Here is a 26047-nt window from a genome sequence, read left to right as displayed (position 1 = left end):
ATAAATACATTTGTATCTATTTCCTGGCAGTCTGATGAAAGAGAGCTCAGGTTTACAAAACACCAAAAGCAGGAACCTGGCAGCCACTCTGTTCACACAAACCACCACTTTCATTACCACTTTATTATAAGAAAAGGTGAAAATTCATAGCAAGCAGCACCACCTCAGCCTGGTCCAGTTACATGACACGAGTTTGGAACTTTTGACCCCTGTGTGTTTGTGAATCACATCCTCGCTGTAGCTCGGGGAGTCTCCAGAGCAGGTGCAGCAATGCAAAGGAGAAATCTCTGTGAGTGAGGCAGCAGTCCATGCAGCAGATGGAAGGAGATCCCCCCTTCAAGCTTTAATCGTTCAGTAATCAGCCAGGCACAACAGGGCTTTCTGGCAGCAGCTCCATGGATGATGACAAGCTCTCTCCCGTCGGTTTTTCCTGCCTTCCTGCAAAGATGGTTTAGAAATCTCAGCTAAATTTCTGGGCTTGCCTTTGTCACTGGTAAAAGGCTATCTGCCTTCCATCCTCTGCATTTTTTAATTTTAGATTCAAGAGCATTTTCTCCTTGCTCTTGCTTTTGTTCTGACCCTGGCAACAATGAAGGCAGAAAGGAAAAGGGGAGACTGGTTTGCTCAGAGGACAACAGTCAGGCTCTGCACGAGGCCAGTCCCATGAAAAAAGATATGCTTGTGCCCAGGATGGACATGGGATTCCTCAGAACAGTGTCTCCATGAAGCCCCAGTGGGGACAACACAAAGTCTGTGCTTTGGCTGGCCCTTTGTTCTCTGAGGGGTGAAGAGGACACTACACAGATGCAGAACTGTGTCTAGTTTCTTTGCAGGCAAAAAAATAGGATGAGTTAGTGCAAAGAATGAGGTGCCCTGTGATTTCTCCATGGGGATTAGTTGTGGCTGATCAGGCCTGAAATGTTCCTGCAAGCAGTCACATTGTTGTGGTCTGAGATACTTTGCTCCCCCATGCAGTCCCATCCAGATGTCTCCTCCATTTTTTCATGACTGCCTCAATTTTGATGTAAGTTGCAGGAAAATTTTTATCCTTTCGTCTCTCTTGGAAATGTATTGGGTTTATTCTGCAGGTGAGGAATAGTCCATACTGTTCTAGGCTTCTTGCATTTCAGTGAAAGGAAATGTGTGATCTTTGTGTGGCCTGGGTTTTCTCCCAAAGAAAAACTGGAGCATTTGTGAAATCAAACAAAGCTCTTAGGGTGGAACAGCTTTTTACCACTCAGCTATTTCACAGATGCTGGTGAGAAGGTACAGCAGCAGCCTAGTGGGGCACTACTGGCTCCCCCTACACCCTCCCCCCTCACTGGCTACTGATGAGCAGGGAAAGTATTCAGGATCTGGAACCATTGAAGCTTTTTTGATGTAAACTGAGATTCAAAAATCTCAAATGGCTCATTTTCAAAAGTTACAAGGTTTTGGGTTTTTTGCTCACTCAACATTTCCAGGGAGTCTGTCTGGTGACATTTTCTTTACAAATTATCAGACCAAACACTTTCTGCTTTACTTTTCATTATTATTGCTTTCTTTTGAGGTTCTATTTCATGGCTAAATTCAAGATTGGAGGACTTTGTTCCAAACTGAAAGAGCATGAAATTTCAAATTCCTTCTCCAAGTGGAAGACCTTCCTTCTCTCAAGGACTGTATTTATAGTAGGCTGCCCTTTTTGCAGTCAGAGAGGGGCCAGATCATATTATGACTGTTTGCTCTAAGTGTTTTTAACTTAGAAGTAAAATTAAGCTTGGGTTGAAACTGGATGTAAAAAAGCCTAAGTTCAGACATTACATTTTTGTAACCTGAAAATTTTATCATTTTGAAAGGCCGTAATAAATAGAAATTATTAAAATTAAATTAGGCATTTTTCCACAGGGTATGATTTAAACATGACACATGCTATCTTTAATGTGGTCTGCAATCTTCCATCATTTTAGACAAAAAGAAAGTTGTTTATTTTAAAGATAGGTATTTTATATCTATCAAAATTTACTTTGCATAGCAGTGTATCTTCTGTGTTAGATTGCTATCAAGATTTTAAAGTTTTTTTTTCATTCTTGACTCAGACTCTTTTTCATACTGAGGTACTGCCTCTCACCCACACATTCACACAGAAGAGAATAGGCCTTTCTCTGTGGAAATTTAGCAGCCAAATAATTTACAAATAGCTCTCACTTATTACTTACTGGCACAATCAAAGATAACTGCTCTAAATGAGCAGTTTGTCAAATAAGAAACAAAACAAAACAAAACAAGAACCAAAAAGAAAAAACAAACTCCCAAAAAACAACAACAAAAAAACCCAAAAAAACCCAACCAAACAAACAAAAAAACCCAAAACAAAACAAAACAAAAACAAAAAAAAAAAACCAAAAAAACCCCCAAAAACAAACAAACAAAAACCAAACAAAAACAAACAAAAAAAAAAAAACGGCAGTAGGGTTAAAGAATCTCATTATTCTCATTTAACAAATAAAAATCGCCCCTCAAAAAGTCATAGAGATCTGCCAAGTAAATTTATTGCTTTGCAATGATCCTTTAAGACACTTTAATATGCTTTTTCGAGGACCTGCTGTGGCCCTGGTGTCATGCATACCCAGGGAGGCTTGTATTGTTTCATGCCCAAGAAGGTGATGCCTGCAGGTGAAGGAAGGTGCTGGTTAGGGGACAGCTAGACCCTGGTTCCCAGCAGCCCTAAGGGATTTTGCTTGCCTTGCTCATCTTCCTTTTCTTCCTTCCTACGTTGCCTGTAGAGGGAAAAGGAAGAAAACCAGACATGCAGCCTTCTTGTATGTGGCCTCAGATCTCCATAATTTTGGCTGTTTCCCGAGGGGACCTTGTCCCAGAGCTTCTGTGTCTGCCCATCATGGACCCTTGCTGTGTTTCCTGCCCAGGCTGCTCTTTCCCCATTCCTCAAAACCCCCCTGATGCCACTGGGGTGCCTGGAACCTCCCCTGGAACCTCCCGGGTCTCCTCCAGCTGCCCCAGGCTCAGAGCAGCAGCAGCATCCAAGCCCCTCTGGTTTGCAATGTCACAAGTGAAGCCCAGCAGAGAGTACCCGAGCGTCACCCACTGCTGAAAGGTTGATGTGGACCCCGTCATTGGAGGGGGACAATGGAGAAACAGCTGTAGTGAGGGCCAGCCCTGTTTTGCCCTGTTTTGCTGCCCCAGGGACACCAGCATCCTCCTTTGGCTGAGACAGGGTGGGGCAGCCACGCCATCAGCTGGACAAGGGGGCTCTGCCTGCACCTTGAGCCTTTGCATTCAACTCCCCGCAGTAACCATCACTCTTCCCTGCTAATAATGCCCTCAAATACTGGCTTCCTGAAGCCACTTCTTTTAAGGTCATGACGTCCCTTTTTCTAAAACTTAATAAGCTTGATACTGACCATGTGGAGTTAGAGCAGGTTTGTAAATATTTGTGTCTTCTGTATTATTTCTTTGATAGCAAACACTAGGACAATAATTCCCACATTAAAAGGGCTCTTGGGAAGAGTTTAGGAACTCTGGCCAGGCAAAAATAGTTGCCTGAAGGAAGAGGAAAAACCTTGGAGAATTACCAGACTCTTTTTTTAAATTTTGAGACAAATGGACTTTTCAAACTTTGCCCTGAAAAGAGATCTGGTCATGACCTACTATAAATCTCATATGGCCATTTAAAACCTCACAGTGCTCTGGTTAAACAGCGTTGCACCAGACAAAACCTCCAGGGCATGGGGACATTGCTGCGGTTTTTCCCTTTCAAGCTTGTATATTGTCCCCATAACATATTGCCAATGTTCACAGGACCAAATGAGACTGTGGCCTTTCTTTAATGTACTCAGAGCTCTTGTGTCGAGAGCCTGTGAGGTCAACAGGAAAACATGGAATGAAATCTCAGCTGAATATCGGTCTTTCCCAGGCTTCCTGGCAATTTCCAACTTCTCACTCTTTTGTTTTCACTTAATAAGATAGAGCTTGTCCTGCGTTCAATTAAAAAAAAAAAAAAAAAGTGGTGGAAGAGCTAAGACTCAGAAAATGAGCAGTTTCACAAAAGCCTGGCAGATTCCCACTCTGCTGAACCTAATAAGAAGCACACTCATTTTCCCAGTTTGAAACTTTTTGGTGCAAACATCCCTAGTGCAAATATCTCCCACAGGACAGTGGGAAGAGCGCCAGTATATAGAAAAATAAGAGTGCTGGTATTCTGACATGAAAGCTGTAGCCTACATTTTTGAAATAATGATGTTGAAAAGTGGAGCTCTGGGAAGAACCTAGTTTTGGGCTTCTCCAGCTGTCAGATCACCCTCAGCTTTTCCTTCTTCTCCTTCTGTTAGAGGGATTCACAGCACAGCACCTCTCTCTGTTAAAGATGAAGAGTAAAGCAACAATTGCAAAGTCATTTCTGCACTCAGAGAACAGTCTGAGAGCAAAACCTAAACTCTGAGATTACTCTGAGATTATCACTCTCTAATTGATAGAGACGTACTGGTTCAGATGTACCTCTGTTTCAACTTCTCTTTTTACACCATTTTCTGTATTAGCAAATTAGGTGCTTGTTGAGTGCAACCAAATTTTAACATCAGATTGCTGATGTTTTATGAGTATTACATAAATATATATATATATCTTCTAAATTATTGTAAGGGATTTAATGTTGATGAAAAGCAGCAGATGGACACCTGATTACCTGATTATGCAAGAGTTTTTCCCTTGTGTTGCAAGTACATCTGCCCCCTCCTGGAGCCTTGAATTATCCCCATGCATATTCTTTTAGAGTGCAAACAAAGGGCACTGTTGAAGGAGACGAATGCCTCAGCATTTGATGTCGCTAGCTAATCTGAGCCAACACCACATTATTTTCTAAGAAATGCATTGTATTATTTTCTTCTATTTGGTCAAAATGCAGCATTAGCAATTTAACAAGAGCCATGACATATTTATGTCATTGTCTACTGTATGTTGCTGTCCTCTGCCTTTGTAAGGTCTCACAGATTGGTTAGACTGGGGAATTATGACAGAGTTGTCCTACTCAAATTATTAGGGTTGTTTTTATGAACAAAATCTGGTATCACTATGCAGCAGCAGTAAATTGTGGAATGGTTTGAATTGGTTTGAATTGTTTGTATGTCAGTCATTTACCACACCAGCCTTTTAAATATGTCACAACAAACTATGAAAACACTCTCTGATTAAATGAAGGAACGTATGGCAAATTAATTCCCACTGCCCCAAATGGAGAAGACATACTCCAGGGTCACAGTGCACTCCTTGTCTGCTTTGGAGTCAAGCTGCAAAGCGATATCATGCACCAGTGTTCATCTGCTGAACTGGGAGGTTAGCTGGAAGAACTGGTAACTGCAAATCCTGCAACTGAATGGACTTGCCAGTCACTCCTCCCGTTAATCAACAGCTGAAAGGATGAAAAACAGGTGCAACGTGTGGATAGTCTGGCCGGCATAAAAAGGGATATCATGGAAGGAATGTAAAATCTGGAAGGAGAAAAGATGATTTTCTCTGTTAACAAATTCTTCACTACTTTTATTAAGGCCATACGTGAAAGAATAGATTTTCTGATACTGTTTTCAGGTTGTCATAGGCTGCATTTTGATTGAGTCAAGGCTTAGCTTCTGTGAATTTTTGGGGTGTTCAAATACACTTTCTGCACTTGTGCTGAAAAGAATAATTACCCCCAAAAGTTGCATTTCTTTTTTTCAGAAGTGACACCCAATTCACATGGCCACAATGATTCTAAAATTACCAACATGTGTCCAAAGCTAAGACATGATGAGGGTTTGCTTAGTTAGGAATTGATTGCCTTAGGTTTGTCTTGCAGCTGGTGAAAAGCTTGTTAAAGGCAATAGTGCAACCCTGAGATTTTCTTTGTTTAATTTCTTATTAAGATATATTTTAATATCTTCACTTTAATGTTGATATGGTCTTGTCAGGATTAGAGTTAGTTATTTGTTTGCAGGGCCACATGCATGGGAAGTATGTTATTTAAATGACATACATCTTCATTTGACATGACCCATGTTACAATTGAATAAACGAGCCCTGTACACTAAAAATAAGCAAACAAATGTAAAACACATCACCATATTAGCAGAACCACAGCACACCGATTAACAGTGGACAGCACAGTCATCAAATCAAGGTCACAATCAAGACCTGAACCAATGAATCAGAGCTCTGAGTTTTCCAAGAGACATATTCAATGAAGAAAGTAAACAGCTTTACATTATAAGATTGACCATGAGATGGAACTACATCCAGTTAGTTTTGCATGAGGGAAAGCTGAAGAGAAGACAGTTCACATTTCAACCAAGCTCCTCACAAACATTCAAGTCAACACAAAGCACTGAGTAAGGCAGTCAAGTACAGTATTCAGTCCTTGCCAGTGGTGCATGGAGGGCTGGTGCTGCTATGGTTCAGTGCAGGGAAGTCCACCCATCACAGCAAACTCATCAGCAATGCAGAGTTGAGAATTTCCTTCTCATGTCATAGTTATCATGTATGATTATTCTTCTGCTTTTATTCTCTCCTGGCCATCAAACTCAAGTCAGAGGTCACTCTGAAAATCACATGCTCTTGCAGCTTTTAAATTATCGATGTAACATTTATGAAAATACTTCTTGCATAATTACTAGGTAAGGACTATGAATAACTTTTGGAATAATTCACCAGCAGAAAATGATGGATCTAAGAATCTGGCATTTGCTGCTAGGTCTGCAAGCAATTAATAGGCACCTTTTCACTTTTTTCCTTTTTTGGCCAAACAGCTATTCATCCATGCATGTGGGATCTTTCTCTTAAAGGAAAATAAATTGTTCAGCCTCATCCTTTCTTCCTAAGGATCTTTATTTGACATGGTTGCTGGCTGCCAGCACAACACAGCAGAAGCTTTGGCCAGGATAATGACAGACTTTAAAACTGATGTCTCCTGCTTGGTGATCCCAAGAGGTTGCAATGCTTCTCACAGATCCATCCTTTTTCCTGCTTACTTCACCACACAGATGGAGCCTGGTTTCCTGGATGTGGTCAATACAGCCTGGTGTCTGATTATAGATCACTGCTGAATATACCCATGGCCTTGCAGGCAGGAACAAGAGGCTGAGGTGTGACACACCAGTCTCCTGCGTGGCGTGTGTTCCAGCAAGTAATGCCAACCTTTTCCTGCAGGGAAAGCTCTTAAAACCTACACTCAGCAGGTGCCACCTCCTCAGGACAAGCTAATAACTTCATCAGCACATAGTGTCTCCATGCTTTTCTAATAATAATCACTTCTTTACCCTAAGTTAGGAAGCTAATATGAATCAGTTCACAGCTTGCCCTGATGACTTTTCATCTAAGACCACAGCTGGCCTTTGTGCTTTCCATCAGATGAATTCCAATAATCATTAAGCAAAGTTTTCTCAGTTCTGCTTCAAGTCTGGCCCAACTTTATCTTGCAGACCTTATTCCTGTGCAACACTGGTAAAATCCTGTCATCCTGAAAAATCAGTGATGGCAACATGAATAATTAGTTGCTGTATTTGTATAGCATTAGACTTACAGTTATTTTTCAGTTGTCTATACTGCATTTTTCTGTATCTAGTCTAACCCTGGAGAGTACAGAGAAGTCTGCAAATTTTTAGTCCATGAGATCATCCCAGTAATTTCTTACTGCAGGCACTGTCTGTCTAATTTTAGTTCCCCATGTTAAATAATTGTGATATTGTTTCTTTAAAACCCTTGACAACAAAAATCAAAACAACCGTAAATAATCCACAGACATATGGAATTGTTTTGAGAAAGACAGCAAATTGCTGATACTCCTTAAAAATGGAAATCTACCAAGGAAACCCCAGCAGCCTCTTTGACAGTCTGCTCTAAAACTTTTCATTTGCTTTGATGTTGTTATTAATTTATGCTCCTCAGAGGCTTTTAGATGAAGGAAATCATCTGTTTTAATAATGTGAAACCTTCTTCTGGCTACTCGAGATGGGAATTCCTGCCCTGTTTCCTGTGCCTTTTTGTCATGGCCAGAAGGGGAAGGAGGGCTTAAAAATTGCAGGGCTGTTAGTGATCAGAGCTGTGGCATCACCTACCATTTCAAAATGTCTACCCAAATTTTACTTACCTCTCCCTGCTGAAGTAACATGGTAAGGAAACCTGTCTTTTTAAGCTCATTCTCCAACATGGTGTTATTTCACTGTATTAGTAATTCATAACAATAGGTTATGTGGTAACAAGTATAGGACAAAAGCAATAATTGAAATACTCTCTTTAATTTAAAATTATTTTAATTACTAGTGATACCTGTCTTTTTTTTCCTCATTTCTGTGCTAAGTCTCTTCATGATTCAAAAATTGCCACTAGGCTATCACCTCTGGTAATTGCCATTCTCTGAGCTGAGTGAACAAAGGAAAAATTAAACTGGAGTATGTCAGGCAAGCAGAATAGGAAATATATGTTCCTGCAGGAAAGCTACTCTCCTCCTAATTACCCTGCAATTGCCAGGTTCACAATGTAATTTATGAGCAGCATAGATAGAATGGCCACACTAGTCCATTATTTCATGATGATCTTTTCTACTCCTGATTTCAGAAAGAAGGGATTTTGCAGCTGTCAGTGCACTGGCATTGTCAGCAGCTGCTCTGGTCAGTGATGCTAGACAACGGCACTTCAGAGATACTCCCAAAAAATGTAAAGCAGTCTCCTAACAGCACAGTTTCATAGAAGAGAGGTGCTGTAAAGTATAGCTCAATAAATAAAGCATAATCTGATGGGCTGCCTCAGACAATGCTGGTCACATTCAGAAACAGATCTAGAAATATTTGAAGGAGAAGGAAATTTTCTAGTCTGTGGCTGCTGCTGTTGCATGTTCCACTTACTGCAAAGTGCAGCAAATGAACCTCATAAACACCTCTGAATCCATTTTACTCTGGCAAGCATGGAGTAGCACGCAAAAGGATGGAGTAGGGAGTGAAGCTGTGACCCTGTGATAAGCAGCTGACCTATTTCAGCTGTGGGTTTGGTGCCTGAGGCCAAGTCTACATTTCAGTAAAGTTGGGACAGTGACTTAGCAGTCACCTGAGTGAGCTTTAGACACAAAGCAGGGGGACACTGATGGCCAGATGGAGCTCAGGAACCGTTCAGTGCCCACGTAGTTACCACATTATCACACTAGTAAGCACCATAGTTTGTGGTACTTGAGCTAGCCCCAACAGGGTCACAGAGTGACTGAGGCTGGAAGGCATCTCTGGGGATCATCCAGTCTGACCCCCACTCAGAGCAGCATCAGCTAAAACAGTTGCTCAGGGCCAAAGTTGGTATCTCCCAGGATGGAGACTCCATAACCTCCCTGTGTAACCTCTTCAAGAGTTTGACCATCCTCACAGCAAAAGAAAAATATTTTGTCATATTTAAATGGAACTTCCTGTTTTTCGATTTTTGTTCTTTGCTTCTTGTCCTGTCACTGGGCACCATTGAGAAGAGCCTAACTCTGTCTTTACTTCCTCCTGTCAGGTATTTATCTCTCTGAGTCATCTCAGCCTCTTCATCTGAAAGAAGTTCTAATCCCTTAATCATCTTCATGGCATTTTGCTGGTATCTATGTCTCCCCTGTATTGCAGAGCCCAGATCTGGATCTAGGGACAGGCCAGGGGAAAGCAAAAAAGTAAAAGAGGAAACACTAAGTTCAAAGCAAAAGGGAAAACTATCTTGCTGATTCTGGATGTGACATGCAAACCTCTAAGTCAACTGACTGAGAGTTCATTGCCTCCCAGCTGTACACAAAGTCCTTCAGTATTTTCCTTTGTTGCAACCTAAGTCCATAAGGAAGCTTGCCCCTTCCCTGAGAAAGCATTAGATTATATTGCTTGAGAGTATCAGTCCTAAATATTCCCTTTCAGTTTCCTGCAGAGAATGTTGAACAGAGCGCTCTTAGGAATGGGAGATTCATTCTTCCAAGGTTTTGTTTTTACTTTGCCCCTGAGGAATTGGCCATTTTTAATGACTTTTATGATTAATAAAACTGTCTGAAGGCCTGCTGGGGTCTTCAAGCTAGTAGTTATCAACAAAGTCATCTAGCTTTCTCCCCTAGTGCCTAAGATAATGGCAAAGACCCAGCACTTGAACTTTCTCCCCAAGCTCAAGCTTGCCTAGCTGCACTTTGGGTTGTGTTGGGGGGGGTAAAAAAAATCCCCCAGGAGTTACTTTCATGCTGCACTGACTATGGAAAATCATACTCTCCTGGAAATCTGTGTCTCATCCCAGCAAAGCTCTTGTGCAGACTCTCCAACCTTCCCCCAGCTGTTTCCCAGCTGCAGGCAGGTGATGTGATACCCTTTTAAAGAGGCACTGAATGTGTATCCTCACAGCTGGGCAGTGAACTCCCAGCAGCAGCACATGTTGACTTCTACACCTTTAACAGTCTCCATGCTGGATCACAGTGCTGAACATACATTCCTGCTCTGAAGAGGTTCACCACTTGACACAGCACATCCTAGACCATGCAGGAGCTCAGGCAGGCAGAGGCAAGTTTGAGGCACTGCAGTAAGACCGGTGCCAGAAAGGGACTATTGGCCTGGGGGCAGAGAGAGGAAAAAGACAGCAACAGCTTGTAGTGCCACTGGGAGGGGGAAGCAGCACCAGCTAGCAATATTCCTCCCTGTCCCTGTGCCCCCTCCCCACTGTCATGTGTGCATTTCCTTTCTGCCCCACCGGGATAGGCAGGGAGAGCAAAAGATGCATTGAAGAATGGGCAAAGGCATCTCCACATGCTTTAGTGACACTGTAAATTCACAGGAAACCTAAAAAGATGCAGGGTGGTTAATGAACAGCAAAACACGTGAGATATGGATTGAAAGGTATATTGGAAGATATATGTTTAACTACATCAGGACACAGCATGGTATAAGACCAATTTTTTTTTTTAATTAAAATGTCATACAGATCTAGTGTTTTTCGTAGTAGTTGGTAGCACATTTCACAGAAATAAAGGATTGATAACATCCTGCAGGAGGTTGCAGCTGGGGAACCACTGAGTCCAGACACATTGGTACCACATTCTAGATTAATAAAGCAAATAAAATTATATTTACTTTGAAATTTATTTCTGCCTCCCCTCATCATCTGTGTGTGCATGAGTAAACCTCAAGTTTACTTTCCTTGGATAACATCTAACAAAAAGATGCAATTCACATCCAGTTTTTTTCCTTTGAATTGTAAAGGGCAATTTATATAACTCTTCGCAACATTTATATATTTGTGCATATCATACTTCTTCACAGTTTTTCACAGACCACATTATACTTGAGGAAGGCACAGCAAAGGTTACTCGTATACACTGCTCTCTGCTTCAAAATCCTTCATCAATTATCTGCAGCTGTGTTTGCTGGGTTACAGTGGGACAGATCCTGACATCCCCACTAGACACACCATGCCTGCTCTTTAGGAGCACTTCTGGGTACTCTTATCCAAGTTGTAAAGTACGATATCACTAAACCAGAATAAAGGGTCAAGAATCTGAGCCTGGTCAGAATGGGAGAAGGTTTTTTGCCCGTGGCTCAGACCCCTGAAAACCTAAGGCTGCATCACAAGCAAATACAAAACAGCTAAAAATTAATTTTAAACATTGTTTATTTCCAGCTAACGTGTCAATAATAGGTAAACAGCATATCCTGGGCAACTCTTTCTAAAAACATATTAAAGTATTTTTGGATGACGATGGAAAACGGGCTGTGCCTACAATAGAAACGAGAATAGAAGAACCTTTCACAAGTCTTCAAATAATCTCAAACTAATTAGGTTTTAACATTCTCTCTGCTACAATTCTGGGCTTTATTAACTGCTTGCCATTCCTGAGCCTGCCTAATGTCTTCTGTAGAACAACTACGCATTTTTTTCTAGGCATTTGTCATTTCTTGAAACATATAAAAGAGAGCATTTGGATTTAAATAACAGACCATCTAAATGCTGTTCTGCATAGGGAGTGATATATGCTGACAAGGACTAGAAGTCAAATTTTCTTTTTATGGTTCTTTATGGTGAGCAAACCTACTTAAAACAAGCTTCTTCTCAAGGCAGCATATTGATTAGAGCTGACGGGCCAAAAAGACCTTTGGGAGACAACAGAATATGGCTTGAGTCAAAGAGTAACACTAAAGCTGGCAGCAGCAACATTAAGAGTCAGTAAAACCTGAGAGAGTTTGTCTCATGCTGAAATTTATTGCACCCATTTGGACAGCCATTATGGTAGTTAGTAATTTTATCTGCACAAGTTCATCTGTATTTGGACTCTCAGAGCTTAGTGAGAGGTCTTGCAAGGCAGAACCATACCCAGGGCTCTGCTGACTGAGGCAAACGACTGCTGTGCTGAGGCGAGGTATGACTGTGTCTGAAGACTACAAAAGGCTGTTTGTTTTGATGGCCAGCCACAAAATTAACAGTAATTCTGAAATAAGGTGATGGCAGGCTAGTGCAGATGAGGATTTTCTAGTCTGCATTGCTGTGGTTTTCTTCTGAGGCTTGATGAAGCTGTCACTCACAAGCAAAAATTGCTATTCTCTTGGATAGAAGTACATTTACACTTCACATTTTAGGAAATAAATGAGACAAAAAGAGCAACACCCTTTCTAATATCCAGTGAAAGTGTATCAAAATCTCCTGATGAGATGTATTGAAAACTATGGGTTAAAGCCACTCTACAGAATATTTTGTATTGCTTCTTTGCCTCGTTTCTGCAATTACCATTGCAGTGAATGTGCCATTACCATTACCAGTGAAGAAGATACTTATCTTCACTGATGATTGGGTCCAGTGCTTAATTACCTTTATTTTTGTAGCATGTCTCTTGGCAGGTTGAAGCCAACTAGGCTGCTGGAATCACCTACAAAATGTTAGTGGAGGATCTTTTCCTGAGACAGGTATATAATTGTTTCTGGTACTGATACAGTTGAATCTGACAGGTTATCAGCTTTTGACAGTGTTCTAGTGCAATACTGGAGTACTGAGTTGGGAGTGGATATAGGTCTTCATACTGGATACCAACCCCACCTTAGGACAAGTGTAGAGAGGTGACTGAACCTTGAAAAGAAAATTATGAAGAGGAATCTGAACCAAACCTCCTTGACTTTCCATACAGATTACAATGCACAAGGTGCTGGGTACATGAGCACACAATTTAAGCAATCCTTAGGATGTTAGATTCTTTCTAAGTCCATCAAGAGAGGTAGGAATCTCCAGAGAGCACAAACTGGCCTTGACCAGACAATAGAAGGATCTCAAATATAAAGATCCTAGCATGGCCAAAATAGTGAAGAAAAAAAAAAAAAAGAAAAATTAAAAGTTCTGGGGTACATATGAAGGAAAACACCAAAAAGCCATTGCCCTTGGTCTCACAGGGAAATCAAAATCAGTGTTCTATAACTGAGTCTTCTCAATGGCTTTATCCAGTTCCAATTTATTTCTGGCCCACCCTCTGTCCCCCTCAAAAAACGTCTCTATAGAGATTGCTTCCTGATTTCACAGGGGAGGCAGAAGGGTGCTATTCATGGACTATTCTCAAAGCTGTTCATCATTCTCCAGGTCATTGGTCCAAGGCCATGTTCCAAGGACAATATAGGATACACTATGCCTGTGACACTGTAATTTCTTCTTTTCAAGTCCCTGTACTTTGAGACATTAAGAGACTAATTAATCTACCAAGGTAAAAAGACCCTATCAGTCTTCTTCTACTAAAGAGTTAACTTGCCCAGACCAGGGATTCTCTCCGCTCATATTCAGCTGATGCAAGGTCAATGGCAAACACACCAAGGAAGTCAGAGTTGCTTTATTTTTCTTGTGAGCAGGTCAAATAAAACACTGCTGATGCTCCATTTATCTGGAGCGACAAGCAAACACTTGGCAGCGGTGGAAAGCAGACGCTGGAATCTGGCACCAGGCTCCCAGTACAGCTGTCAGCCTGCTGACTAATCACTTCACAACCACGTTAATTCTGCTCCAGGTCTACTGGACCCTTTCATCTCAGATACCAGGGTACACACTCCTCTTGATAGATCCATTTATAAAGAGGTGTCACTATTAACTGTTATGTAGCATTTTATTTTAGGAGGTTTTTTTTTACTCAAAGTGGTTTTTTTGTAGTGGCTTTCTCTTTTCTACCATATTCTTTCATGGTGGGAGCTGTGATTTGGCTGCCTCCAATATCAGCTAGACCTTAAGTAGATGGCCCTTGCCAGAATGGATTTTCTTCAGAGTTTTTTTTATATATGTGTGCATGAGCTTCATAGCTTGTTCTTTTAAATAGCCTTTCCTATCAATTTTTCTTTACTGACTATTCTGACAAGCTGCAATTGCACAGTGCACACCTGACTCTCTTCAGAGAGATCTGATTTGCCTTCAGTTTGTGTTATAAGATGATACTTGCAGTCTTGTCAACACAAACTATTTAAGAAGCTCACAGAGAAAGTGTTAAAATATAGGTGGGGCCTGTGAACTCTGTTCTTGGCAGCTGTGCTTTATTAGCTGTGCTGTGCAAAGGTGGTGCAGCTAAGGTAATGCAGTGCTTTCACAGAAGCATTATATATTGTGACAAGCCCAACAACCTCCAGGATTCTCACTCATCATGACTCCCATTTCATACCTCATCCATTACAGGAATGAGGTATGAAAACATTTCTCTGTTTCCTAAAGATATTAACAAACTCCTGGGAAATCGTTTACCTGGAGAAAGGAAAGAGTTGAGCCTCATTTTTTTTCATTCAGGCTGAAACAGCAGACCATGGCAGGGCTGTCTTTTCCTGTTAGTGAATGATAGGTTTTTGCAATTGATAACTGGAAAGAATTCAGACATTTAATTGGTTTAATGCTAACAGTTAGCAAAGATACAAAACAATAAATTTGTGTCACTTCCATACTGACTTCAGAAAAAGGACATCCGAGGCTATTTAAAGAATAATTACGGACATCTCCTAACACACTGACAGTGGGAAGTTTGGTCACACCTATGTATGGGATAGCGACTGGAGCCCTGGAAGGGTCGTTTCATTTGGTCATTTAGACATAATGCAGCAGATCTAAAACTAGGGCAGAGCCTTTTAATCATAGAAGCATAGAGTCATGGAAAGGCTTGGGTTAGAACAGACCCTTAAGATCAGTGGAGTTGGGACTAGATGACCTTTAAGGTGCTTTTCGACCCAAGCCTTTCTATGACTTTGTAATTGTACTCATCTTTGAATGTTAAACACACAGTCTTTGTACTTGTATTTTAAACCATGGTGGTATCTGGCTGTTGTCAGTGCATGTTCTAGAGTTTATGGTATCATTTCCCTTTTCTCAGCATGATTTTGTCCTGAAAGAAATGGATCAGGTCCACCTCCATTCCATAAGCTGTCCTTATGGTGCTATTTCTTGGCATTCTACAGTTGCCTCAGAAGAGATCCCCATATGTTCTGTTACAATACTGGGATGGCCTGATCTTCAAGTCCTTATGATTCCCATGCTTCAGAGGTCTTTGCTGGAAGAGCAAAGAAAAAATTTGAGAAATACACAGGGGCAGCAGCAAGAAGTGGGCATTTTCATGGCTTCTGTGATCCATTCACAATTATTGAGACAGGAATTCCCTACTGTGTGCATGAGAGACGTGCAATATCTTCAGTGCCAGTCAGCAGAGATATTTATACAGATCTTGGCACAATGTTCTCAGTCTGTGCTTTGAGGAAGCACCACATGGAAATTGCTTCTTGCAATAAAGGGATAAAGAGTTTTCTGTAAAAGACCTTTGATGTGTTGTAGGTTGGCTCTGGGTGGAGGAGGAAGTGGTGTTTCAGCTACTTTAATCTGGAATCAAAACAGAGGCTCTGCCAACAGAGCTCCTTTAAACCATGGAATATGTTTTCATCACTGAATTTGAAATACTGTTTCAGAGTCTTGGTCAGATTGACTGTTGGATTTAAATCACTGTAGCCTAATTGAAGTCAATGGAGCTATGACAGTTTATACCAGCTGAGGGACTGGTGTCTGCTTCAGAGTATTGTTTTCCCATAATTGGCCTTGATCTTCTAGACAGTGATAGACTTTTTTCTGGGTATCACAAATACTCCAAGTATTCACACAGCCTTTCAAATGCTTGTGACATATGAATTTCAAACGTTTGTGACATACAAATTTGGATCACCTTCTCCATGCTTACCTCTCAATGTTGATAATGTGATCCCTAACAATGTCACTTGTTTATTCAAATAAGCTCTTCTCACTAGCTGTTGCATTTCTCTCTCCTCTGGGAAGTCACAGCCATTTAGCAGTTGCACACTAGAATAAGACTTAGAAGAAAAATAGTTTAGATGATCACAGCTGTGCAAATGACACAAGATAAATAGTGTTCTATCTTCAGACACAAAAACAAATACAGCAGATAATGTCTAATGGTGTTAGACCTTTTTGGTAAGAAAGCTTTGGATACAATTCTTGCAAAGTGAAATTACACAGACCAACTGTACTCTAAAATATTGTGCCTTTTCCCCCTGCTCGGCACTGGTGAGGTCACACCTCAAGTACTGTATTCAGTTTTGGGCACCTCACTACAAGAAAGACATTGAGGTGCTGGAGCATGTCCAGTGAAGGGCAACAATGCTAGTGAAAGTTCTGGGACATAAGCTCCCATAAGCAGCTGAGGAAACTGGGCTCGAGGTAGACCTTATTGCTCTCTACAACTACCTTAAAGGAGGTTGTGGTGAAGTGGATGTCAGCCTTGTCTTCCATAGAACTAGTGATAGGACAAGAGGAAATGGCCTGAAATTGTGCCAAGAGATGTTCAGGTTGAATATTTGGAAAAATTCTTCACTGAAAGAGTGGTAAACTTTGTGATATGGTTTAGTGGGCCTGGCAGTATTTGGTCAAGGTTGGACTTGATGATCTTGGAGGTCTTTTCCAACCTTAATGATTCTACGATTCTATGAGGTTTGTGTAGCCTTTGTTGTGGCTGGAAAAGTATTTGAGAGGCTCCCTCCAATATGTTCCTTTGTCTGAGTCATTTCTCCAAGGCCTGATTCTTCCTTGCACTGCATTCCTGATAATCATTCATGCCTGTGTAAAGTAGATATAAAGTGCCTTCATATTGTAATGCAGTGAAGAACTGAGAGCCCAAATTCTTCAGCATCAGAGGGATTTTTCTCTTTCTATTGTCACTGAGTACTTGTAGTTTGGTAAAGAACTGCATCAGTTTTACTTGTATCTTTATCCATGGTGTATCCTGGCCCCATATCTTTGGGCCTGAATTCCTGCAATGCAGCATATGCCTAGCCTGGGAAATTCTTGTGGCTAGTGCTGAATGCCATGATTTATTATCATGGGAAATAATGCAGCTGTAAGCAGCAGCTTAATATGAAGCATAGAGCAGGACTCAGATCCTGTGTGATTAACCTGAAGAGGTCTCCTGAGGGCCACCAAAGTAATCTCATTTGGGAATCTGTCTCCACTGACTGAGCAGCCAACTCTAGCACCTTCCTTCATAACTGTTCAAACCACCTTGGTGCCATTCAAAGGCTGGCCATGGCCATACAGCCTAATGGGGCTATCAACTGGTCCCACACAAATAACCTCTAGGCCTTGTCCAGGGATTGAGATGGCTCCACCTCTCAACTTGGATCACAAGTTAATTAGAGTGAAGAAGAAGCATTAATCTCCCCAAATCACCGGGTTTCTGAACCTGCACGTATGAGAAAAACTGAGGCTGTGAGGAATCTAGCAGTTCTAAGAAGGGTCAGTTGTCAGCTAGACAGAGCAGGAAAACACGTTGTTGGAGACTTGCATGGCATTTAGGTGCCCAGGTGCCCTGTAGCCAGGGTGATGGGAGATACCTGATCAGAAACTTCAGATGGTGTGCTGGATTTTAAATGGTCTTATTACTGAATTTCTGGCAAATTTGCAAGGTATTTACTCTCTCTCTAAAGTCAGAGAGTGCATGTTCTGGTTAAGAGCTTTAAAGAAAAGTGGTTCTCACCCAAACTGTTGTTTAATTCCTTAAAATAAAAATATAAATTCTGTGATGTGGTAATTAATTCCAGGGTATAAACCATGGCATAAACCAGTAGCAAAATATGCACAAATGTTATGTGCCACAGCCATTAAAATGTAAATCAGCCTAACTGCATGATCTTGCTTACATCGTTCAGACAGAGCAGTCCAAAATAAAAGTTGCTAATTTTTAAAAAAAGGTTGTATTTTAATAAGCATGCATTAAGACAGATGTAAGTGTTATTACCCTGGTCACTATAACATAATGAGGATCATTATAAGAATATGCTATATTTTAAAACTAAAAAAAGTAGAAGGGGGACAGGAGACTTCGGCAGTATCAGCATAAGTGGGAAAATATTGCAATATTTAATTTTTGTAGTATATTGGCTACCATTAGAACAGCAAGCATAGATTTCCAGATGTTTGTGAAGAGTCCAACAGTTATATTTTATATCTAGGGCTGTAGTAACAATTTCTATTCAGCAGCCTAGAAAAACATTTCATGTCACAACAGGAAAGAAATATTACCATGGGTTTTTCCCTCCTCATCCCCTATATAGCAATTTCTGAATACTTTAGTCAATGACAAATAAAAATGATGGTTTAAAAATTAAAACCACAGTCATAAGGGCAGGACATAAATGTGCAGATGTTTTGTGATGCTCAAGAACTTTTCACTCACAATGCTGTTGTGGAGAGGACTGGAAATCCATCAGAGTCAGACACTGTCAAAGGCACTCCCTAAGCTACACTGTCAGAAAAGGCAGTTAACTTTTCATATTCTTTCCACATTCTCTTAAGGGAAAAAAATCAAAACCTATTCATAATGACTTGTATATAGCTTTCACTGTTTTATTAGCAAGGGATTAACTACAGTTTGTTAATATAAGTGGGCAACTTAAATCTAGAGTTCACTGGGCAACCTGTACAAGTGGAAAGCTGCATACCAATTTTCCTTCTCCGAGAAGGACAATTTCTTACAAGCTTACCAGCTGTTTCTGTCACCTCTGTGCCGTAAGTTACACAAATGGCTGCCTGAAAATCTTGTCTTTACCGCACCTACATGGCCAGACAAAAAAGCAGGTTTTTAAAGGCACTCCTTGTAACTGGTACTTGCAATGCCTGTGCATGAAGACAGACCTCTTGCCACCCAGGAGTTGGCAGACACTTCTGTGACCACGCATGTAGCACCAAGCCATCCTGACAGAGCACAAGCTTTCACTGCCACCCCTCACTCTACCATCCAGTAGTTACATGGATGGAAATAAAGATCAAAAATATAAATGGATGTGAGCTCCTCCCTCTTCTGCTTATTTTACTTGCTTTTAATTAGTAAGGTGAGATCGCAGGTGAGATTTCTTTCCGCTGCCTGGCCCCACTGTGCTTTGAAGGGTGCAGAAAGCTCTCCAACAGTGTCATGATTCCCCAAGCAACAAAAACTCCCTGGAGCAAGAAAGCCACGGGCAGCTGTGCCACTTCCTAGCAAAAGGCAACAGGGATGCTGCAAGTTAAGGCAATGTGGTGGGAGGACTGGCTTGTGCAAGACAGGTGGTCCAGAGGGGAAAGGCTTGCATATGTTAGGGGAGGCAGGGAGAGGCCCAGAAAGTGTGCAGTCATGGGAAATTTTGGACTTCAAACTGCATCTCTGTTGAGGCCTGGCCCCTTTTCAAAGCCTCAGGATTGCCTGTCATATGTGGCTTGTGCAAGGTGTCAGGTATCAGTTTTCCATAATGAAAAGTACCATTAGCATGCAAAAACAATTCATTAGGTGCAACATAGCAGAACTGTTATTAATTATTAGATATTATTTCTCACAACGTGCATCTCTAAGATCACATTGCATTAGCCACAATATTTGACTGATGGAGCATAAACAAGGGTAATGATAAACACCGGTGAATAGAGTTGGGAAGAGATGGTTATCAGGGTGCCAGAGTGTTTCATGTGGGGTTTATTTAGCAGTCTCATTAATGATCTGGAAAAGGAAGTGAATAACCATTTAATTAAGTTTGCATTTGATACTAAATCAGAAGTTGCTGCAGACACCTTTGAGGGCAGTGAAATAAATCAAAAGGAGCTAGAAGCTTGCAAGGTAAAAGAGGAAAATGAGATCTGGTATGAAGAAAAAAAGAAGCTAATCTCTCTGGTAGCAAATAATCATGTAGCTATCAGTAGAGGAATTCTGAAGAAAGCAGTGTTGAAAGAGAGGTAGGGATGTTAATGGATTATACATTCCCTCACAGCTCAGATATATGTTTACAGAAGCAACGCATCAAGGAGCAGGAAGGTAATAGCCCTTCACTGCAGGGCTGTAGTGAGAAGCCATCTATAATGCTGCACTCTGTTTTGGGCACCCTGTTATCAGAGAAATATAGACAAATTGGAATGAGCTCAGAAAAGAGCCATAAAAATGATCCCATATCCCAGGAGATAATGACTTATGAAGAAAGATCAGAAGAAGTGTATGTGTAAGGCCTTGTCTGAAAGATGACTGAAGAAGGACAGGAAAACAATCTGCAAAAATGTGAGAGCAAAAAGGGAGGAGGACAATTTATCATAGTAACTATTAGTAATACGATGAAATAATAAGTAACAACTATAAATTTTAAAAGGGCAACTTCAGGTTGAATATAGGGAGAAATTTCTGACAGTGGAATTTGGGTTAGTTTGCAGAGAAGTTTCCCAGGGGTAAAAGTAAAAGCTGCATTCAAGTCATTTAAAATCAAATTGGACAACTCACTAGAAAATGCACCCTACTATAGGGAACAATATTGTATTGCCTAGAGAATAAACTGGATGACTTAATATGATATTTCACACTCAGGTCTTTATGACTGTGATATTTTTAATATGCATGGTCAACTATTTCAGGAAAATACACATTTCTTCTGCTGTCAGACCTGATAATACAAACACTTGCATGCAAACATAACTTTAAAGAAGGCAAGTAGCTCTGCTGACAGCACTGCACTGCTGACATGCAAAAACACAAGCCTGACCTCAAGTTTTTGCAGGCTGAGTCTTAGATCTTGAATTGTCAATATCAAGATGGTATATACATATATATATATATATATATATATATATATATATATATATGAGTAGGTGAAGAAGTGTGCAAAATGGAAAATGGGGGCTGGAAAGCTCTAGTGAAAACGTATTGTTATTTTTATGGTTATTGCTATTACTACTTATGACTGGTAGTGTGGGGTCCAACTCCATTTCTTAATTGTTCACCTTTTTGGTCTCCTGCTTCCACCTCTGGGCTGAGTGTTCATTAGCATAAAACTGCTTTCTATACTGCTTTTTAACATGTAGTATTTTTAATATGTCCTAAAATATCTGTGGAATGGGAAAAGAGACAAGGTGAAGTGAAAACTTAACTCTCCCCCAGATGAAAAAGATGGCAAAGGCTGTGGATTTTATTGGATATGAGAGTAACTATTTCCCCCTATTTCCCCCCCAGTTGAAGTCGCTTCACTATTCATTAGCAGCAGAGACAAGCTCACAGGCATTCAGAGAGTACGCTCCCTAAAACATCATGGCTCTTGTATGTGGGGTTTTTATATTTATGTTCCTGTTTTCTTCTCTTCCCTCCCCTGTCCCCGCACCCCGATGGGCTGTGTGTGGGGCTGGCAGCCTGGTGGTGCCGCAGTCCAATGCCCGAGCCTCGGGACTCTCCAGCAAGGGGTCGAGCAGCAGCAGCTCCAGTGAATCCGAGACCAGCTCCGAGTCTGACTCAGAGAGCGAAAGCAGCTCCAGCGAGAGTGACGGCAGCAAGCCCTCGCATTACTCCAGCCCAGAGGTAAGGGCTTCTCTCTTCAGGATTTAGCGTGGCACTCCGTCACTACACCCACTCACAGCTTTTCCCAGCCAAGCCAACACAAGGAGGCTGGGAGGAGATGCATTAAAAATATGGGAGAAAAAGTCCCAAGGATCCTCCTCCTGGCATGCTATGAAATGTAAGTGCTGGGGGATCTTGGAGCAGATTAAAGCATTTGAAACAAAAATGAAGAAAGAAATAACCCTGTTGCATTTTCCACAAATTGGACATGAGTGGAGCACCTTGCAAGGCTCACAGCTTGCTTGAAGTTTTATGCAACTCTGCCTCCATAGCAATGGCTTGCTTAGTGTGTTAAGTCCTGATGTGGGCTCCCAGCACTGCAAGGGAACTAAAGGCTTCTCTACACAGGGAAGCTATTATAGAATCAGTTTGAGGGTGGATTTTTGAAAGAAACCAGTTGTTCACTCACACACTTCCTTTGCATCACTCTCTAAGTGAATTATTCTCTGCTACTGCTGCCTTTATGTGATTTCTTTCAATTCACCTCCAAAATGGACTAAACTGAATTACTCACAGTGCAAAACACTGAGCCCAAACTAGTCATCTGGAAAGCTAGCATCGAAAATTTCCACATGTAGACAAGCCCTAGCCAAACTACAATTAAGCTGCCAGTGCTGTGACACCTTCTGCTTTCACCTCTGCAGAAAGCTCAACAGACACAACAAAGCTACTTTTTCTGCTCTACTTTTCTACCAGGATTGACATTTTTACATGTTTTGGTCAATACACACGTTTAGAATTAAACTATGAACTCCACAGCCACATCACACACATTAATGTATGTAAAAATATTCAAAAATCTAGCAGCAAGATTGTAAATACACATGAAATACAGTCTGTATTTTCCTACTCCACATAAACCATCCAGTCACTAGAATCCTCCCCCTAAAACTATGTCTCACCTATTCTCTCACCCTGAAAAAAAAATTATGCTGAAAAAACAGCAAAGCTTTCCTCATATTTTCCTTGGTTATTTGGAGCCATGTTTCCAATTGAGCAAAATGCAATACTCACAGAAACAGCCTTAATATATTTTTCTCGGGTTCTGTCACTTTTGTTCCTTGTTTAACACTTATCTTTTGTCTTTCCTTCACAGTACTTTCAGACCCATTTCTAGTTAATTTTCCTCTTGCTTTGTCCACTTCCTACATCTCTCTCTCTTCTTTCCAGGCTCGCTTGTTGCTCTCCCTGCAGTACCCCATGTCTTATTTCCCATTCTGAGCTTTCTCATCTGACCTGTTAAGACCTTGTTCTCTATCTGCGTAATTCCCTGCTGGAATTAGTGCAAAGATCTCATGCTCGGTATCTCCTCTCCCTGTGGCATCTCAAAAGGTGGAAGAAAAGAGGCAAAGAGAAGAAAGACAGGGGAAAGAAATATGAGATGAAAGGAGGAGAAGCACAAGAAGGAAGGAGTGCTTACTATCTAGGCAGATACCCATGCTGCTTTTACCCAAGAGCAGCAATTCCTCAGAGAATGCACGAAGCTAATTAACTTAGGCAGGTCATGGATTTCATAAGTCCAACAGAGAACTAAGTCATGGAAACATGGAGGAAGTGCCTCCTCTTAAGAATTTTACACATATCCTCTCGAGATCTGTAGAACTACTTTTGTACAGAGCCTGAGCTGTCAGTGATCATTGTCACGAAACAGCTGCCCCACTCCAACAGATTGCTTGTCTCTTTGCATTATATTTGTGTGGTTTGCCTTCTAGGACATGCTGTATGAAACATGCCTGCACAAAAATGTAAGTGACTCACAAATGTGATGGCTGCAGTGATTTTCACAGGCAGTTTTCATCCCTTGATGGGATATGGGAGACAGCACACACAGATAGGGTATGGGTGTCCCAGGGAAGTAGAATACCTGTGTTTTCCCCAAGGGTAAAGAATTTCCCAGGCCTATCATATGACTGATGGCACCAGTTCAAACATGCTCAAGTGATGTCTCTGGCTGGAAATCCTTTTAGCTTTGTATAAATGCTTGAACTTACATTTATGAACCCAGTGAAGCCAGTATATGCCAGTTTCTTACCCAGTAAATGGAAAGAGACAAGTCCTTGGGAGCTCCCTATAGAGAGGCCATGTCCACCTAAGTTTAAGTAGTGGACTCAATTTTAGATTTAGTCTTAAAATTAATGTAATCTACTGGATAAGACAAAAAAAGTAAATACATCTTGTTTTTTGATTTAGCATTAACTGGTGCTTTCAGGTTCAATGAACTTGAGTAGTCCAGCACAACGCTGTGCAGGAGCTCCAGATTTAAATATTGGTAGGAACTTAATGTAGAAATCTGCAAACCATTATGATGCCTTCATTCTTCCCCCCTCTCCCATGATCTGAAATATTATATGCATATACTCAAAGATTTTTATTTCTGGACAGTGCATCTTCTGCATTTGAGGTTATATAACAATTCAAGTGCTGTTTCATGTCTTCTGTAATTTTTTCCTCATCTCATTTTGAGATTTTAAAGTTGTCCTCAGGTGCCTAAATGCAGTAGCCTAGAGTGTAAAAGCAGCTCATTGTAAAGCATACATATAAAGTAGATTAGATGAATTGCACTCTAAAAGTGTCTGTTTCTTTCCATTGACTATTTAGAGCCAGTAGTGACTAGCTCAGCTGTCTTCACTTTATGTCTGCAGTAAACTAAGAATAATGGCTGAGCTAGAACAGGAGACAACATTCAGACTGGTTTCAGTGGTGTGGACAAATTAAAGTGCCTCAGACATTAATGGGAGTAGTTAAAATTTTGTGGACTGCCAAACCTAAAATTATGAACAAGGAACTGAGACTTCTATTTCCTGTTTCTTTGCTGAAGTCACAAACTCTTTGAATTACTTTAATTAATGTCATAAGTGAGGAATCTGGAAAACAATGATATCTTACCCGTTTTCAGATGGTTGAAAAAAATTTGGGTGTCAAGTACATAGAAAAAGCTACATTTCTAAAGCTAAAAATTTGGTTTGTTTGTTCTTTGTTCCATTGAATTATCCTGTAGGCCTTTACTAAAACTGTCTTTGGTTAGACAATCATTTATTCCTACTATGAGGGAGGACAAGAGTGGGGAATGGGCTGGAAGGAAGCAGAGAAGCTATCACATGGGACAAAGGATCACTGGCCTTCTCAACAGTAGAGAAAGATGCCCCTTTCTGAACCCCACCAGCCCCACATACCAGATGCAATGGCCTTTACAGGTTTTACTGTTGTGACCAGTTCACAACATTTAGTTTCTTCCTCCTTTTTAAGGAGTCACATATACAAAATAAAATGGAATTTAACCACTAGACCATCCATAGACGCTACCATTACCTTTAAAAACAGGATTCATAGTTTTGGCTGCCCTGTTATTGACAAAGACTGCAAACTACACTCTCCCTTCCCTCCAGAAAACTCTTTGTGCCAAAAGCCACCTCTTACAGTACATGTGTGCTGTGCCTAACACATGGGAATGCCCAGTTCTAATTTGTTAAAGCACTAGCAGCAGTGTTAATAGTAGCAATGAAGTAATAGTAATAATAATAATCATCATCATCTTCTTCTTCATCATCATTGCCGTCTGTGCCTTAAACATAATGTGAAAGCACCACGTTTGTATGAGATTTCCCTGAGTGAAGTGTTTGATAGCAGGGCAGCACAAGCAAGTTACCACAAGGGTAAATTAGTACATGGATTTACAATAGGCAGAGTAGCTTGCAGGGATGGTGGGATAAGTCCATGCACGTTATAGGCTCTCTTATCTCTCAGTGAAGGTGGTGTCCTACTTCAAGTTTAGCACATATTTGCTACACCTCAGGTTCCTCTTTGTAATAACAAGCATAGAGTGACCCCATTACACTGGCATTGTTTAACAGCCCTTTACCCTAGAAAGTGTTTCTGGGTAACATTTTGACAAGTTTCTTTTTGGATGCATGCCATTCATGCCTCTGGTTGCACTCAGCCACGGAGAGATCTGAGATATATAGACATGCTGCGTGGGAGTCATCCCACCTAAATTTGCACAATTCTCCTGTAGATACCTACATCTGCTCACCACCTCAGCCTCCCTTTTACAGTCTGTGGAGAGGAAAAGACGTTTTTAGGGCCCAGCTCATCTGGCCTATTTCATATGTCTATTTCAAGAGGGAATTTTTCACACCCTAGAAGACTAGTCCACTGACTGGAGAAGGAACTTGTTGACTAGCTAAGATATAGGTGTCTATGTTGTACAGATGA

The 26047-nt window shown here is 41.0% G+C and overlaps 1 protein-coding gene across 2 annotated transcripts in view; it reads left to right on the top strand.

The window, feature by feature from the left end:
• The window catches only part of AFF3 (ALF transcription elongation factor 3), a 322998-nt gene that overhangs the window by 248487 nt on the left and 48464 nt on the right, over positions 1-26047 (top strand). For both annotated transcript variants that reach the window (XM_088160033.1, XM_088160032.1), the window contains exon 10: positions 21631-21796. In XM_088160033.1, coding sequence (XP_088016159.1) covers positions 21631-21796 — 166 coding nt within the window. The remainder of the gene's footprint in view (positions 1-21630; positions 21797-26047) is intronic.

The sequence above is a fragment of the Sturnus vulgaris genome, chromosome 2 (assembly GCF_052056855.1).
Source record: "Sturnus vulgaris isolate bStuVul1 chromosome 2, bStuVul1.hap1, whole genome shotgun sequence".
NCBI lineage: Eukaryota > Metazoa > Chordata > Aves > Passeriformes > Sturnidae > Sturnus > Sturnus vulgaris.
Note: the sequence above shows the minus strand (reverse complement) of the source record. Positions and strands in the feature narration are given on the sequence as shown.